The sequence below is a fragment of the Mobula birostris genome, chromosome 3 (assembly GCF_030028105.1).
Source record: "Mobula birostris isolate sMobBir1 chromosome 3, sMobBir1.hap1, whole genome shotgun sequence".
Taxonomy (NCBI): domain Eukaryota; kingdom Metazoa; phylum Chordata; class Chondrichthyes; order Myliobatiformes; family Myliobatidae; genus Mobula; species Mobula birostris.
Window position 1 is genome coordinate 226,458,836 of NC_092372.1, and position 13,365 is coordinate 226,472,200.

The following is a 13,365-nucleotide window of genomic DNA, read 5'->3' on the forward strand; positions in this document are numbered from 1 at the left end:
TCACATGAAATGTGTTAACTTAGCAGCAATACATAATATAGAAGAGAGAAAAATAAATAAATAAATAAAACAATTATAGTATATGTATATTGAATAGATTAAAAGAGGTGCACAAAACAGAAATAATGTATATTAAAAAAAAGTGAGGCAGTGTCCAAAGGTTCAATGTCTATTTAGAAATCGGATGCCAGAGGGGAAGAAGCTGTTCCTGAATCACTGAGTGTGCACCTTCAGGCTTCTGTACCTCCTACCTGATGGTAACAGCGAGAAAAGGGCATGTCCTGGGTGCTGGAGGCCCTTAATAATGGACGCTGCCTTTCTGAGACACCGGTCCCTAAAGATCTCCTGGGTACTTTGTAGGCTAGTGCCCAAGATGGAGCTGACTAGATTTACAACCTTCTGCAGCTTCTTTCGGTGCTGTGCAGTAGCCCCTCCACACCAGACAGTGATGCAGCCCGTCACATGTACATCGAAACATAGAGTGAAATGTATTGTCCTGCATTAACAACCAACACTGTCCAAAGATGTGCCGGAGACAGCCTGTATGTTTCAGCACACTTCCAGCACCCCACAACGTAGCATGTTCACAACTTACTAACCCTAAGCCATCCGTCTTTGGGACGTGAGAGGAAACCCACGGGGAGAATGCACACAGCAGTGGCAATTGACCCCTGACCACGCTGATGCTGTAAAGTGTTCCTCTAGCTGCTACACCTGAGTGCCGCCCTCACCGTTGCTGTGGCTCAGATCAAACTTGGGCACCTTGTGTATTTTGGGGGTTGTTAAATCCTCCAGTCGCTATGTTTGGGCTCCAGCTTCCCCCTCTCACAGCACCGAGCCTCTCTTTCCTTGCAGTGCAGTCCAAGGTGGCAACTTGTTCTCCAGCGAGCACAACAGGGGATTCTGGGCGGTCGGCCCCCTCACGTGGGTGAAAATGAAGTGGGCAAGGATCCATTTTGAGATCAGTCTGAGGTAAGCACAGAGATGTCACGTGTGGCACCCCTCAGGGCCTTGAATGTGTTGTCGACACTAATATTAAGTTGAAACTAAATAGTTTATGAAACCCTGATTATTATTTTGTTGGTGAATAAATGCTTGTACAAAATAAAAGGGGGATCCCCACAGGTTCAGAAGCAGACTGGGGTACACTGTCTCCTGAGAACAATGATCACTACAGCCATTCACACAGAATGCTGGAGGAACTCGAGCTGAAAAAGAGGGAAAGGGGAGGGGGAGAATAAATTTCCGGAAGCTGGAGAAATCAGAGTTCGTGCCATCAGGTTGGAGGCCACCCAGATGGAAGATGACGTGTTGAGAGTGGACTCATCGTGGCAGAAGAGGAGGCCTTCTTGATGGGGGACTGGAGGTCTCTTGGGTGAAAGTGAAGTGATCTGGGAATTGATTGAGAGCATGTCAATTCCCCACTGTGGCCTCTTCTCTCTCTTCCTCACCTGCCCATCACCTGTCTGGTGCCCCTCCTCCCCGCTATCAGATTCCTTCTTCTCCAGCCCATTCTCTTTTCCAACTGCCACTTCCTCCTTCCCTTTCTCTCATGGTCCTCTCTCATCTCCTAACAGTTTCCTTCTTTTCCAGCCCATTCCCTTTTCCAACTGCCACCTCCCAGTTTCTCACTTCATCCCTCTTCTCCCACCTTCATCTGTCACCTTCCAGCTTGTACTACTTCTCCTCCTTCCCACCTTCTTATTCTGGCATCTTCCCTTTCTTTCCAGTCCTGATGAAGGGTTTCAGCCCAAAATGTCAACTGTTTATTCATTTCCATAGATACTGCCTGACCTGTTGAGTTCCTCCAGCATTTTGTGTGTGTTGCTCTGGATTTCCAGCATCTGCAGAATCTCCTGTGTTTATGATATCAGCCATTGCTGCATGATGCAGCCTGGCTCCTATCACACACCTCCCTCACCTCCATGGGTAAAGGGAGTAGAAAGTCTGGGGACCAGGAACCGTCATGAACACTGGGCAGGTAGGCAGCTTCTGTGGAGGGGGGACCAGACTCGGGTTAGGGACTCTTCGCCACGGATAGGAAAGTGAGAGAAGAAGCACTTTCTACCCAGAGAGGGTCTGTGACAGGTCAGAGACCAGAAGTGCTTCCATTTCTCTCACATCTCTCACTCTCAAATGCTAAATAATTTTTAACAACACACACAAAATGCTGGAGGAACTCAGCAGGTCAGGAACCATCTATGGAAATGAATAAACAGCCGATGTTTTGGGCAAAGACCCTTCAGCAGGACTGAATAGTTTATCAATCCACTCAAATAGATGCTGCCCGACTGCTAAGTTCCTTCACCTGTGTGTGTGTGTGTGTGTGTGTGCGCGCGCGCGCGATTTCCAGTATCTACAGAAGCTCTTGTGAATAATTTTTAACTTTGGTCTCCATTCTCTTTTTCTCGCTGTCTTCCCACTCTCCTATTTATAACACACTTAGATAGATAGATAGATAGATAGATATACTTTATTAATCCCGAGGGAAATTTGGTAAAAGTAAGAATAGATCGGAACGGCTGTACCAGGCTGCATGCACGATCGGTGCATACGCACTAGTACAGTTCTGATGGAAAGCTTGTGTTTGCACGGTTTGTTGTATTTTGCACAATGATTGTCTCTCCATCCTGTTGGGTGCGGTCTTCGTGTATACAGCCACAAGAAAGTGAATCGCAGGGTTGTATGTGGTGACATATACAGTGTGTACTTTGTTAATAAACTTTGAAGATTTTGAACCCGAGTCCTCAGCTTGAAATGTGAACCCCAAAGTTCAAAGTAAATTTATTATCAAAGTACATATATGTCACCATGTACAACCCCTGAGATTTGTTTTCTTGCAAACATTCTCAATAAATCCATAACCATACTTCCATACCTCTCTCTATAGATACTGCCTAACTTGCTAAGTGTTTACAGTGTTTTCTGCTTTATTGTTTGACAGTAGTTTGGGGTAGTGTATCCCCATTATCTCGTCTGTTTCCCTCCCTATATATCCCCTGTGAGACTGACCAAGAGCGTCTGATTCCTCAGATGTTATCTCCTCCATTTCTCTCCCTGTATACGCCCAGTGACTCTGACCAAGAACGCCCGAATCCTCGGACATTGTCTGCTCTTATTTCCCTCCCTGTATGCCACCAGTAGACTGACCAAGAATGTCTGATACCTCGGACATAATCTCCTGACTGGTTAAGGATCAAGAGGAGATGGCTAGGGACCCTCACGAGATATCTGTACTTTGTTACCTATTGGTGTGGTGCTAGAAGACTGGGAGAGTGCCTGAGATAGTGCCTTTATTTAATGACTGCAAGGTCAAAACTGGAAACTATAAGGTGGTAAGCTTAATGTCAGTGGTGGGAGAGTTACTGAATGGGATCCTCAGGGACAGAATTTATTTACATTTGGGCAGACGAGAACTAATTCGGGATGGTCAATGCAGCTTTGTCTGTGGGGAATCATGACTGACATGTCTGATTAAAGTGTGATAAAAAAGAGAATGAGAGGGTGGTGGATTTGAAGCCTACGTGGATTTGAGCAAAGCCTTTGATAAGGTCCTGCATAGTAGGCTTGATTATATGGGATCCAGGGTGAGATGGCAAATGGGGTACAATATTAGCTTAGTAAAAGTATCCAGGACATGTCCTCTTTTCAGTGCTACCATGGAGCCTGAAGACACACACTCAGTGTTTCAGAAACAGCTTCTTCCCCTCTGCTACCAGATTTCTGAAAGGTCCATGAACACTACCTCGCTCGGCCTCCCTTGCAGTTTATTTGTTATGGTACTTTATAAATTTGAGTTTGCACTGTACTGCTGATGCAAAACAACAAATTTTGCATTGTACAACATGTGATCATAAAGCCGATTCATATTGGAGACCCTGGTCCGGCGGTGCTGGATTCTTTATTGTATACCAAGTGTAAATATCGATGATCTGGAAGTGAATATGGGTGGCAGGCTTAGTAAAAATCAGACCAAAGGTGTAGCCATGGGCACTTGCATCGGTCCCAGCTACACCTGACTTTTTGTTGGCTACGTGGAACAGTCTGTGTTCCAAGCCTACATCAGTATCATTCCCCAACTTTTCCCATGCGACATCGACAACTGTTTTGATGCTGCTTCCTGCATCCATGCCGAGAGACTTCATCAACTTTGCCTCCAACTCCACTCTTCTGTCAAATTTACCTGGTCCGTTTCCGTCACCTCCCTCCCCTTTCTCGATCTATGTCTTTAGCTCTGGAGACAGCTTATCTACTGATATCTATTATAAACCCACGGACTCTCACAGCTACCCGAACTATTTCTCTTCCCACCCTGACACTTGTAAAAATGCCACCCCCTTCTCTCAGTTCCTCCGTTTCCACCACATCTGCTCTCGGGATGAGGCTTTTCTTTCCAGAAAAAGGAAGCAGACAAATTTGACAGCTGCCCCTACACCTCCTCCCTCACAGCCATTCTGGGCCCCAAACAGTCCTTCCAGGTGAGGTGACACTTCACCTGCGAGCCTGTTGGGGTCATCTACTGAACCTGGTGTTCCTGGTGTGGCCTGCTGTATATCGGTGAAACCCAATGTAGATTGGGAGACCACTTCGCCGAGCACCATCTGGCAGAACAAGCAGAATCTCCTGGTGGCCACCTATTTCAATTCTACTTCCTGTTCCCATTCTGACATGTCAGTCCATGGCTGCCTCTACCATTGCGATGAGGCCACACTCAGGTTGGAGCAGCAACACCTCATATCCTGTCTGGGTAGCCTCCAACCTGGTGGCATGAACACCAATTTCTCAAATTTCTGGTAATTGCCTGCCCCCCACTCCCCCCGTTCACCATTACCTTTTCCCCCCTCACCTTATTTCCTTACTTGCCCACCACCTCCCTCTGGTGTTCCTCCCCTTTCCCTTTCTTCCATGGTCTTCTTCCCTCTCCTATTAGATTCCTCCTTCTCCAGCCCTTAATCCCTTTCACCAATCAACTTCCCAGCTCTTACTTCACCCCTCCCTCTCTTCCGATTTCACCCATCACTTTGTGTTTCTTCCTCCCCTCTCCCCAACTTCTTATCCTGACCTCATCTTTTTTTTTTCCAGTCCTGATGAAGGGTCTGATGAAACATCGGCAATACCCTTTTCCATCGATGCTGCCTGGCCTGCAGCGTCCTCCAGCATTTTGTGTGTGTGGCTTGTTTAGTAAGCTTGCAGATAACACCAAAATTGGTGTTACAGTGGAGTAGAGAGGATTATTTCAGGTTACAATAGGATCTAAATTAACTGGAGAAGTAGACAAAGGAAACAGCAAAAAAGTTCAAAGTAAATTAATTATCAAAGTACCATATAGGTACATTGATATTCTAAAGGGAGGATGAGGCAACCATGACGGATAAGGGAAGTCAAAGACAGCGTAAGAGCAAGAGAGGTGATGTGATACAGGATTGGGAAGCTTTTAAAAAGCAACAGAAAGCATTAAGATGTCATAAGGAGAGAAGAGATGAAATATGAAGGAAAGCCTACCAATAATACCAGAATCGGGTCTATTATCACCGGCATGTGTGGTGGAATGTGTTAACTTAGCAGCAGTTCAATGCAGTATGTGATAATATAGAAAGAAAGAAAAATTTAAAAAGAAAAAATAAATCAATTACTATATATGTATATGGTGCCTCTAAAAAAGCATTCACACCCCTCGGAAGTTTTCATGTTTTATTGTTTTACGACATTGAAAAGCAGTGGATTTAATTTGGCTTTTTTGACACTGATCAACAGAAAAAGACTCTTATGTGAAAGCAGGCCTTTACAAAGTTATCTAAATTAATTACAAATATAAAATACAAAATAATTGATTTGCGAAAGTACTCATCCCCCTTTAATGTGACACAACAAGTCATCACTAGTGTAGCCAATTGGTCTTAGAAGTCACATAATCAGTTAAATGGAGATCACCGTGTGCAGTCAAGATGTTTCAATTGATGGTATGTAGTAAAAATACACCTGTATCTGGAAGGTCCAACTGCTGGTGAGTCAGTATCCTGGCAAAAACTACACATTGAAGACAAAAGAACACTCCAAGCAACTCCACAAAAAGGTTATTGAAAAGCACAAGGCAGGAGATAGATACAAGAAAATTTACAACTCACTGAATATCCCTTGGAGCACAGTTATGTCAATCATCAAGAAATGGAAAGGACATGGCACAGCTGTAAATCTACCCAGAGCAGGTCATCCTCAAGAAATGGGTGACCATGCAAGAAGGGGACTAGTGAGGGAGGCCACCAAGAGACCTATGACAACTCTGGAGGAGTTACAAGCTTCAGTGGCTGAGATGGGAGAGACTGTGCATACAACAACTGTTGCCTGGGTGCTTCATCAGTTGCAGCTGTATAGGAGAGTGGCAAAGAGAAAGCCAGTGTTGAAAAAAAACTCACCTGAAATCTCGCCTAGAGTTTGCCAGAAGGCACGTGGGAGACTCTGAAGTCACCTGAAAGAAGGTTCTCTGGTCTGATGAAACTAAAATTGAGCTTTTTGGCCATCAGGCTAAACGCTACGTTTGGTGTAAACTAGAGACGGCACATCATCAAAAACACACCATCCCTACCGCGAAGCATGGTGGTGGCTGCATCATGCTGTGGGGAGGCGTCACTGCAGCAGGCCCTGGAAGGCTTGTGAAGGTAGAGGGTAAAATGAATGCAGCAAAATGCAGGGAAATCCTGGAGGAAAACCTGATGCAGTCTGCAAGAGAACTGCGACTTGGGTGAAGGTTTATTTTCCAGCAAGACAATGACCCCAAGCATAAAGCCAAAGCTACACAGGAATGGCTTAAAAACAACAAAATTAATGTCCTGGAGTGGCCAAGTCAGAGTCCAGGCCTCAATCCAATTGAAAATTTGTGGTTGGACTTGAAAAGGGCTGTTCACTCATGATCCCCTTGAAATCTGACAAAGGTTGAGCAGTTTTGTAAAGAGGAGTGGGGAAGAGTTGCAGTGTCCAAATGTGTTGAGCTCATCTGATAGTGAAGCATCACTGCCATTCATGCTATTGGGTTTCACTTTGTTGAAAGTAATGTCTTGCAAACCCTACCAGAGTGGACGTGCATCCAATATCACCTCCAACCTTGCTTGGAATTGTTTCTTGGCTCTTGAAATAGCCATCCACAAGTCACACCTGGTTTTCTTGTACAGATATGGGTCGTCAGAATTAAGTGCCACAGATCTAGCCCTCACCAGACGATAAACCTCCTGCTTCTTCCATGAATTTTGGTTTGGGAATGTACAGCAAGTTTGCATAGGCACACACTCATCTACAAAGGTTTTAATGAAGTCAGTAACAACTGCAGCATACCAAATTTGAAGATGAATCCCTAATGCGCTCCTGTGCTTCCCTTGTCCATGATTTCTTGGTCCTCACTATTGGTGCTGCAGCCTTCAGTCTCTGCCTGTATTCAGGGAGTAGAAGTACAGTTAGGTGATAAGACTTTCCAAAGTCAGGGCGTGGAACAGCACAGCAGGCATTTTTGGGGGTGGCATTACAGTGGTCCAGTGTGTTGTTTCCTCTGGTGATTGATTGTTGGTAATTATTTAGTGATATTTTTTCAGGCTGGCCTAGTTAAAGTCCCTCAAAATGATGGTGAAGGTGTCAGGGTGTGCTGTTTTGTGCATATTAATCCCATTACTCAAATTATCTAGAGCCTGTTTGACATTGGCCTGAGGTGGAATGTATACCGCTACCAAAATGATTGCAGAAATCTCCCGCGGCAGGTAAAATGGACAGCACTTAATTGCAATGTATTCCAGGTCTGGTGAGATCAAAGAGGGTATCAAAAGTTTTACTTAGATATATTAAGAGTAAAAGGGGAAAAGAGTGGATATTGGACTGCTGGAAAATGATGTTGGAGAAGTAGAAATGGGGACGAAGAAATTACAAGAACTTAATAAGTATTTTGTTCGAGAGTGTCAGAGTACAGAATTGAGTGTAGTTGCTATTACAAGGGCGAAGCTGCTTGGAAGGCTGGAAGTTCTGAAGGTAGCTAAGACACCTGCACCAGATGGGTTACATCCCAGAATTCTGAAAGAGGTGGCTGAAGAGATTGTGGAGGCATTAGTAATGACCTTACAAGAATCTCTATATTCTGGAATGGTTCTGGAGGACTGGAAAGTTGCAGAAGTCACTCCACTTGTTAAGAAGGGAGGGAGGCAGGCAGAAGAAAGGAAATTATAGGCCAGTTAATCGGACTTCAGTGGTTGAGAAGACCTTTATTTGAGTCCATTACTAAGGATGAGGCTTTGGAGGTGCACGACGAAGTAGAACAAAGTCACCATGGTTTTCTCAAGGGAAGATCTTGCCTGACAAGTCTGTTAGAATTCTTTCAGGAAATAACAGGCAGGATAGACGAGAGTCAGTAGATGTCGTTTCCTTGGATTATTAAAATACCTTTCCTTAACAAGAGCCTATAATATTACAAGAGAGATACTAGCATAGATATAAAATTAGCTGACTGGCCAAGGAGGCAAAGAGTGGGAATAAAGTGGGCCTATTCTGGCTGGCTGCTTGTGACTGGTGGTGTTCTGCAGGGGTCGGTATTGGGACCGCTTCTTTTCATATTATACTGTGTGTCATTGATATGGATGACGGAATTGATGGCTTTGTGACCAAGATTGCAGACAATACAAAGATAGCTGGAGGAAGCAGGGAGTCTGCAGAAGGACTAGGACTGGGAGAGTGGACAAAGCGGTGTCAGATGGAACAAGATGTAGGGAAGTTTATGGTCATGCACTTTGGTAAAAGGAATAAAGGTATAGACTATTTTCTAAAAAAGGAGAAAATTCAAAAATCAGAGGTGCAAAGGGACTTGGGAGTCCTTGCAACACACATCAAAGTTGCTGGTGAATGCAGCAGGCCGGGCAGCATCTCTAGGAAGAGGTACAGTGGATGTTTCCGGCCGAGACCCTTCGTCAGGACTAACGTCGACTGTACCTCTTCCTAGAGATGCTGCCTGGCCTGCTGCGTTCACCAGCAACTTTGATGTGTGTTGCTTGAATTTCCAGCATCTGCAGAATTCCTGTTGTTTGGGACTCCTTGTGTAGGATTCCCGAAAGGTTAATTTGCAGTTTGAATCGGTGGTAAGGCAGGCATATGCAATGTTTGCATTCATTTTTAGAGGGATAGAGTATATGTAAGAGCTGAGGTTTTGTAATGCATGGGGCAGACCGCACTTGGGTACTGTGAGCAGTTTTTGGCCCATTATCTAGGATAATGTGCTGGCTTTGGAAAGGCTTCAGAGGAGGTTCACAAGAGTCATTCTGGAAATGAAAAGGTTAATGTATGAGGAGTGTTTGATGGCTCTGGGCCTGTACTCACGAGTTTAGAAGATAAAGTAAGTGGTGAGGGGGTTATCCAATTAGAACCTGTCCGGTATCGAAAAGCCTTGATAGACTGAATGTGAAGAGGCTGTTTTTCCAATTGTGGAGGAGTCTAGAACAAGATGAAGTGGCTGTGGAATAGCAATCTCTATTTGAACAGAGATAAGAAGGATTTCTTTAGCCAGGGGGTGGTGAATCTGTGGAATTCATTGCCAAAGATGGCTGTGGAGCCCAAGTCATTGAATACATTTAAAACGGTTAGTCAGGGCATCAAATGTTGTGGGAAGAAGGCAGGAGAATGGGGTTGAGAGGGATAATAAATCAGCCATGATAAAGATGGAGCTGGTGTGACGAGCTGAATGGCCTAGTTCTGCATCTATGTTTTATGGCCTTGTACTACTGTAAGATTCATTTTCTTGCAGGCATTCACAGTAAATACAAAGAGAACCAACAAAGGTAGACAAACAGCCAGAGGGGAAAATGTGAAATACAATAAAGAAACAACATAATAATAAATACTGAGGTCGTGAGTTGTAGAATCCTTGAAAGTGAGTCCATAGTGTGTGGAACGGGTTTAGTGTTGGGGTGAGTGAAATTAGCTCCTCTGGTTCAACAGCCTGATGGTTGGGGATAATAACTATTCCTGAACCCGGTAATGTGGGTCCTAGGGCTGCTGCACCGTGATGGCAGCAGTGAGGAGAGAGCAGAGCCTGAATGGTGGGGGGATGCTGACGTTGGATACTACTTTCCTGTGCTAGCACTCTGTATAGATGTGCCCAATGGTGGGAGAGTCTTACCTGTGATCTACTACTTCTTGAAGGCTTTTCTGTTACAGGTACCAGTTCACTCTCAATCATGCATCTATAGAGGTTTGTTAGAATCTTTGCAAACTTCTAAGTAGAGGCATTGCCATGTCTTCTTTGTAATGGCACTTAGCAAGCTGGACCCAGGACACATCCTCTGAGGTGGTAACGCCAAAGAAGTTTCACAAGGAATGTTAAGGAAGAATTCAGGAAGGCCAAAACACGCCATGAAGTTGCCCTGGCAGACAAAGTGAAGGAGAATCCTAAAGGATTCTACAAGTATGTTAAGAGCAAATGGACTGCGAGGGACAAAAGTCTATAGAATTGAGGTAAAGTGGCATTAACTTCATGGACCCTGTACAGATGAGAGGAGGAGGTGATTGCTAACCTGAGGCAAATCAGGGTGGATAAATCCCCAGGGCCTGACAAGGTGTTCCCTCAGACCCTACGGGAGGCAACTGCAGAAATTGCGACAGGAGATTGCAGGATAGCCAATGTTATTCTGCTATTTAAGAAGTCGAAACATAAGCCCTTTGGAAATTATAGGCTGGTGAATCTGACATCGGTTGTGGGAAAGTTATTGGAAGGTATTCTAAGGGACTGGCTGTATAAGTATTTGGATAGACATATACTGATTAAGGATAGTCAGCATGGGTTTGTGCATGGTAGGTATGTCTAACCAATCTTACTGAGTTTTTCAAGCAAGTTACCAGGAAAGTTGATGAAGGAAAGGCAGGTACATGTTGTCTACATTGGACGTTAGCAAGGCATTTGACAAGGTCCTGCCTAGGAGGCTGGTCAAGAAGGTTCAGTCACTTGCTATTCAGGCTGAGGTAGTAAATTGAATTAGATATTGGTATCGTTGGAGAAGATGGAGAGTGGTAGTAGAGGGTTGTTCCTCTGACTGGAGGCCTGTGACTAGCGGTGTGCTGCAGGGATCAGAGCTGGATCCTTTGTTGTTTGTCATCTGTATCAGTGATCGGGATGATAATGTAGATAACGATCAGCAAATTTGTGGATGACCTTAGGAAGACAATGTCCATGATACAGGATCCCCATCACCCAGGCTATACCTTCTTCCCAATGTTACCACCGGGCAGAAGGTACAGGAGCCTGAAGTGATTCAAGAACAGCTTCTTCCCCTCTGCCATCTGATTTATAAATGAACACTACCTCACTAATTCTATTTCTTTTTTTGCGCTAATTTTAACTTAACTATTTAATACATTTATATACTTAATATAACTTAGTTTTTTTCTCTATGTTTATGTATCATGTATTTCATTGTACTGCTGCCATAAGGTTAACAAATTTCATGATCTGTGCTGATGATATTAAATCTGACTCTTATTGGCAGTGTAATGGATAATGAAGACGACAATCATGGCTTGCTGAGATCTGCATCAGCTGAAGTTTGGATAGGGACATGGTTGGTAGGGATGTGGAGGGCTGTGGTCCTGGTGTAGGTAGTTTAAATGGTTTTGCTATGGATTAGATGGGCCAAAGGGTGTGATTTACGTGCTGTACTTCATACGACTCTGTGACATATGTGTAATTTGATAATAAATGTACTTTTAACTTTAGATGATGCTGAGCCTAGATGGGTTGAGTTACAGAGAGTGGATAGGGGGAACAGTTTTTCCTGGTGTTTAGGAGGCAGATGAATTTAAAACCATGAAACGTGTAGATAAGGTGGATGGCCAATCTTTTCCCCCAGGGTCTGAAAGCAGGACACTGGTTGAAGGTGAGAGGGAAAAAGTTTAAAGGGGCAAGTTTTTCCACACGGGTGAGTGTATGGAACGAGAGCTGCAGGTACAGTTAGTGTTTGCAATGTTAGACAGGTTCATGAGCAGGAAAGTTTTAAGATCGTAAGACATAGGAACAGAATTAGACCATTTGGCCCAACCAACCCCCTTATCTTGTCTTCTCCCCATAACCTTTAACACCCTCAGTTAATCAAGAACCTATTGACTGGGACTCCGATACTGTAAAAGGGCTGTATGGGATAGAGTTTATCAAATGTGTTCAGGAAAGTTTCCTTAACCAGTACATAAAGTCTTAACTAGTGAGAATGCAATACTAGATATCGTGTGAGGGAATGAGATAGGGCTGGTGACAGAGGTTTGTGTAGGGGACCCCTTTGTATCTAGTGATCATAATGTCATTAGCTTGAAGAGAACTGGGGAGAAGTATAGGTGTGGAGCTTGGGTTGAGACCTGACGGTGATGAGCCAAACGTAGATTAATGGGATTAGTTGAGGTGGGCATTCTGGTCAGACTAGATGAGTGGGCCCAAAGAACCCATTTCCATGCTAGGCATCGGGATAATCACAGTGGAAGTGTGTCTGGAGCTGTCTGCTGTGTTTGGTGACTGTATTCTCTGTTTGTCTCTCAGGTCAGAAAGCCTCATGATGAAAATTGTCTCGGTCGTCTTCCGTATGCTTGGCTACTTTGGGCTAATGGCCCCTGATGACAACCTATACAATTACCTGGTACAGTAGTGGGCTGGAATGCTCTGCTGTGGGAGAATGCTGCCCATCTCGTTGGGGAAGCTTGTTCCTTTCTTGCCTCATGACACAGAAGAAATGCCGAGATGCAGCTTTCCTCTTAGATGGAGCCGTGGTGAGAACGAGAGTGCTGGAACACGCTGATGGTGAAGGAATGATGGCCCACAGTGACGTGGCTACACACTAGGTTACACTAGCACCTGGGTGTTGATCCACACACACCAGCTGCCAGCACAGCCCATGGACCAGCTCTGAACAGACCACAGACCAGCGGTCATGAAGTACAATGAATAAGGAGAGTTGAGCTCCTGTTAAGGATCAGACTTTGGCCAAATAGTATCAAAGCTCACTCAGCTTCTCGATTTCTGCCCAAAACCCAGATTAACTGTTAAGAAACAAAGGCATGGCCTCAAATATTAACCTTCATCATGTGTAGAGAAAATGTTTTTACTGCAAGTATTTTAAGTAAAGTTGTTTACTGAAGTTCACTTTTTTGTTGTGTTGTGTGTACACTGAGTATTTATTCAGAGATACAGCGTGGCCCCTAGGCCCAACAAGCTGTTTTGCCTACTATCCCACCTATTTAACCCTGGCCTAATCACAGGACAGTTTACAATGACCAGTTAGCCTACTGCCTGGTACGTCTTTGGACTGTGGGAGGAACCCCATGTATTCCACAGGGAGAGAGTACAAACACCTTAGAGACGGCACC

The 13,365-nt window shown here is 44.5% G+C and overlaps 1 protein-coding gene across 1 annotated transcript in view; it reads left to right on the forward strand.

Moving 5' to 3' along the window:
* The window catches only part of adck5 (aarF domain containing kinase 5), a 129,448-nt gene extending 116,313 nt beyond the window's left edge, over window positions 1-13,135 (forward strand). Inside the window, exons 14-15 of the mRNA XM_072254263.1 lie at window positions 856-972; window positions 12,542-13,135. Of these exons, the coding sequence (XP_072110364.1) occupies window positions 856-972; window positions 12,542-12,647 (223 nt within the window). The 3' untranslated portion in view covers window positions 12,648-13,135. The remainder of the gene's footprint in view (window positions 1-855; window positions 973-12,541) is intronic.
* The last annotated feature ends 230 nt before the right edge of the window (window positions 13,136-13,365 follow it).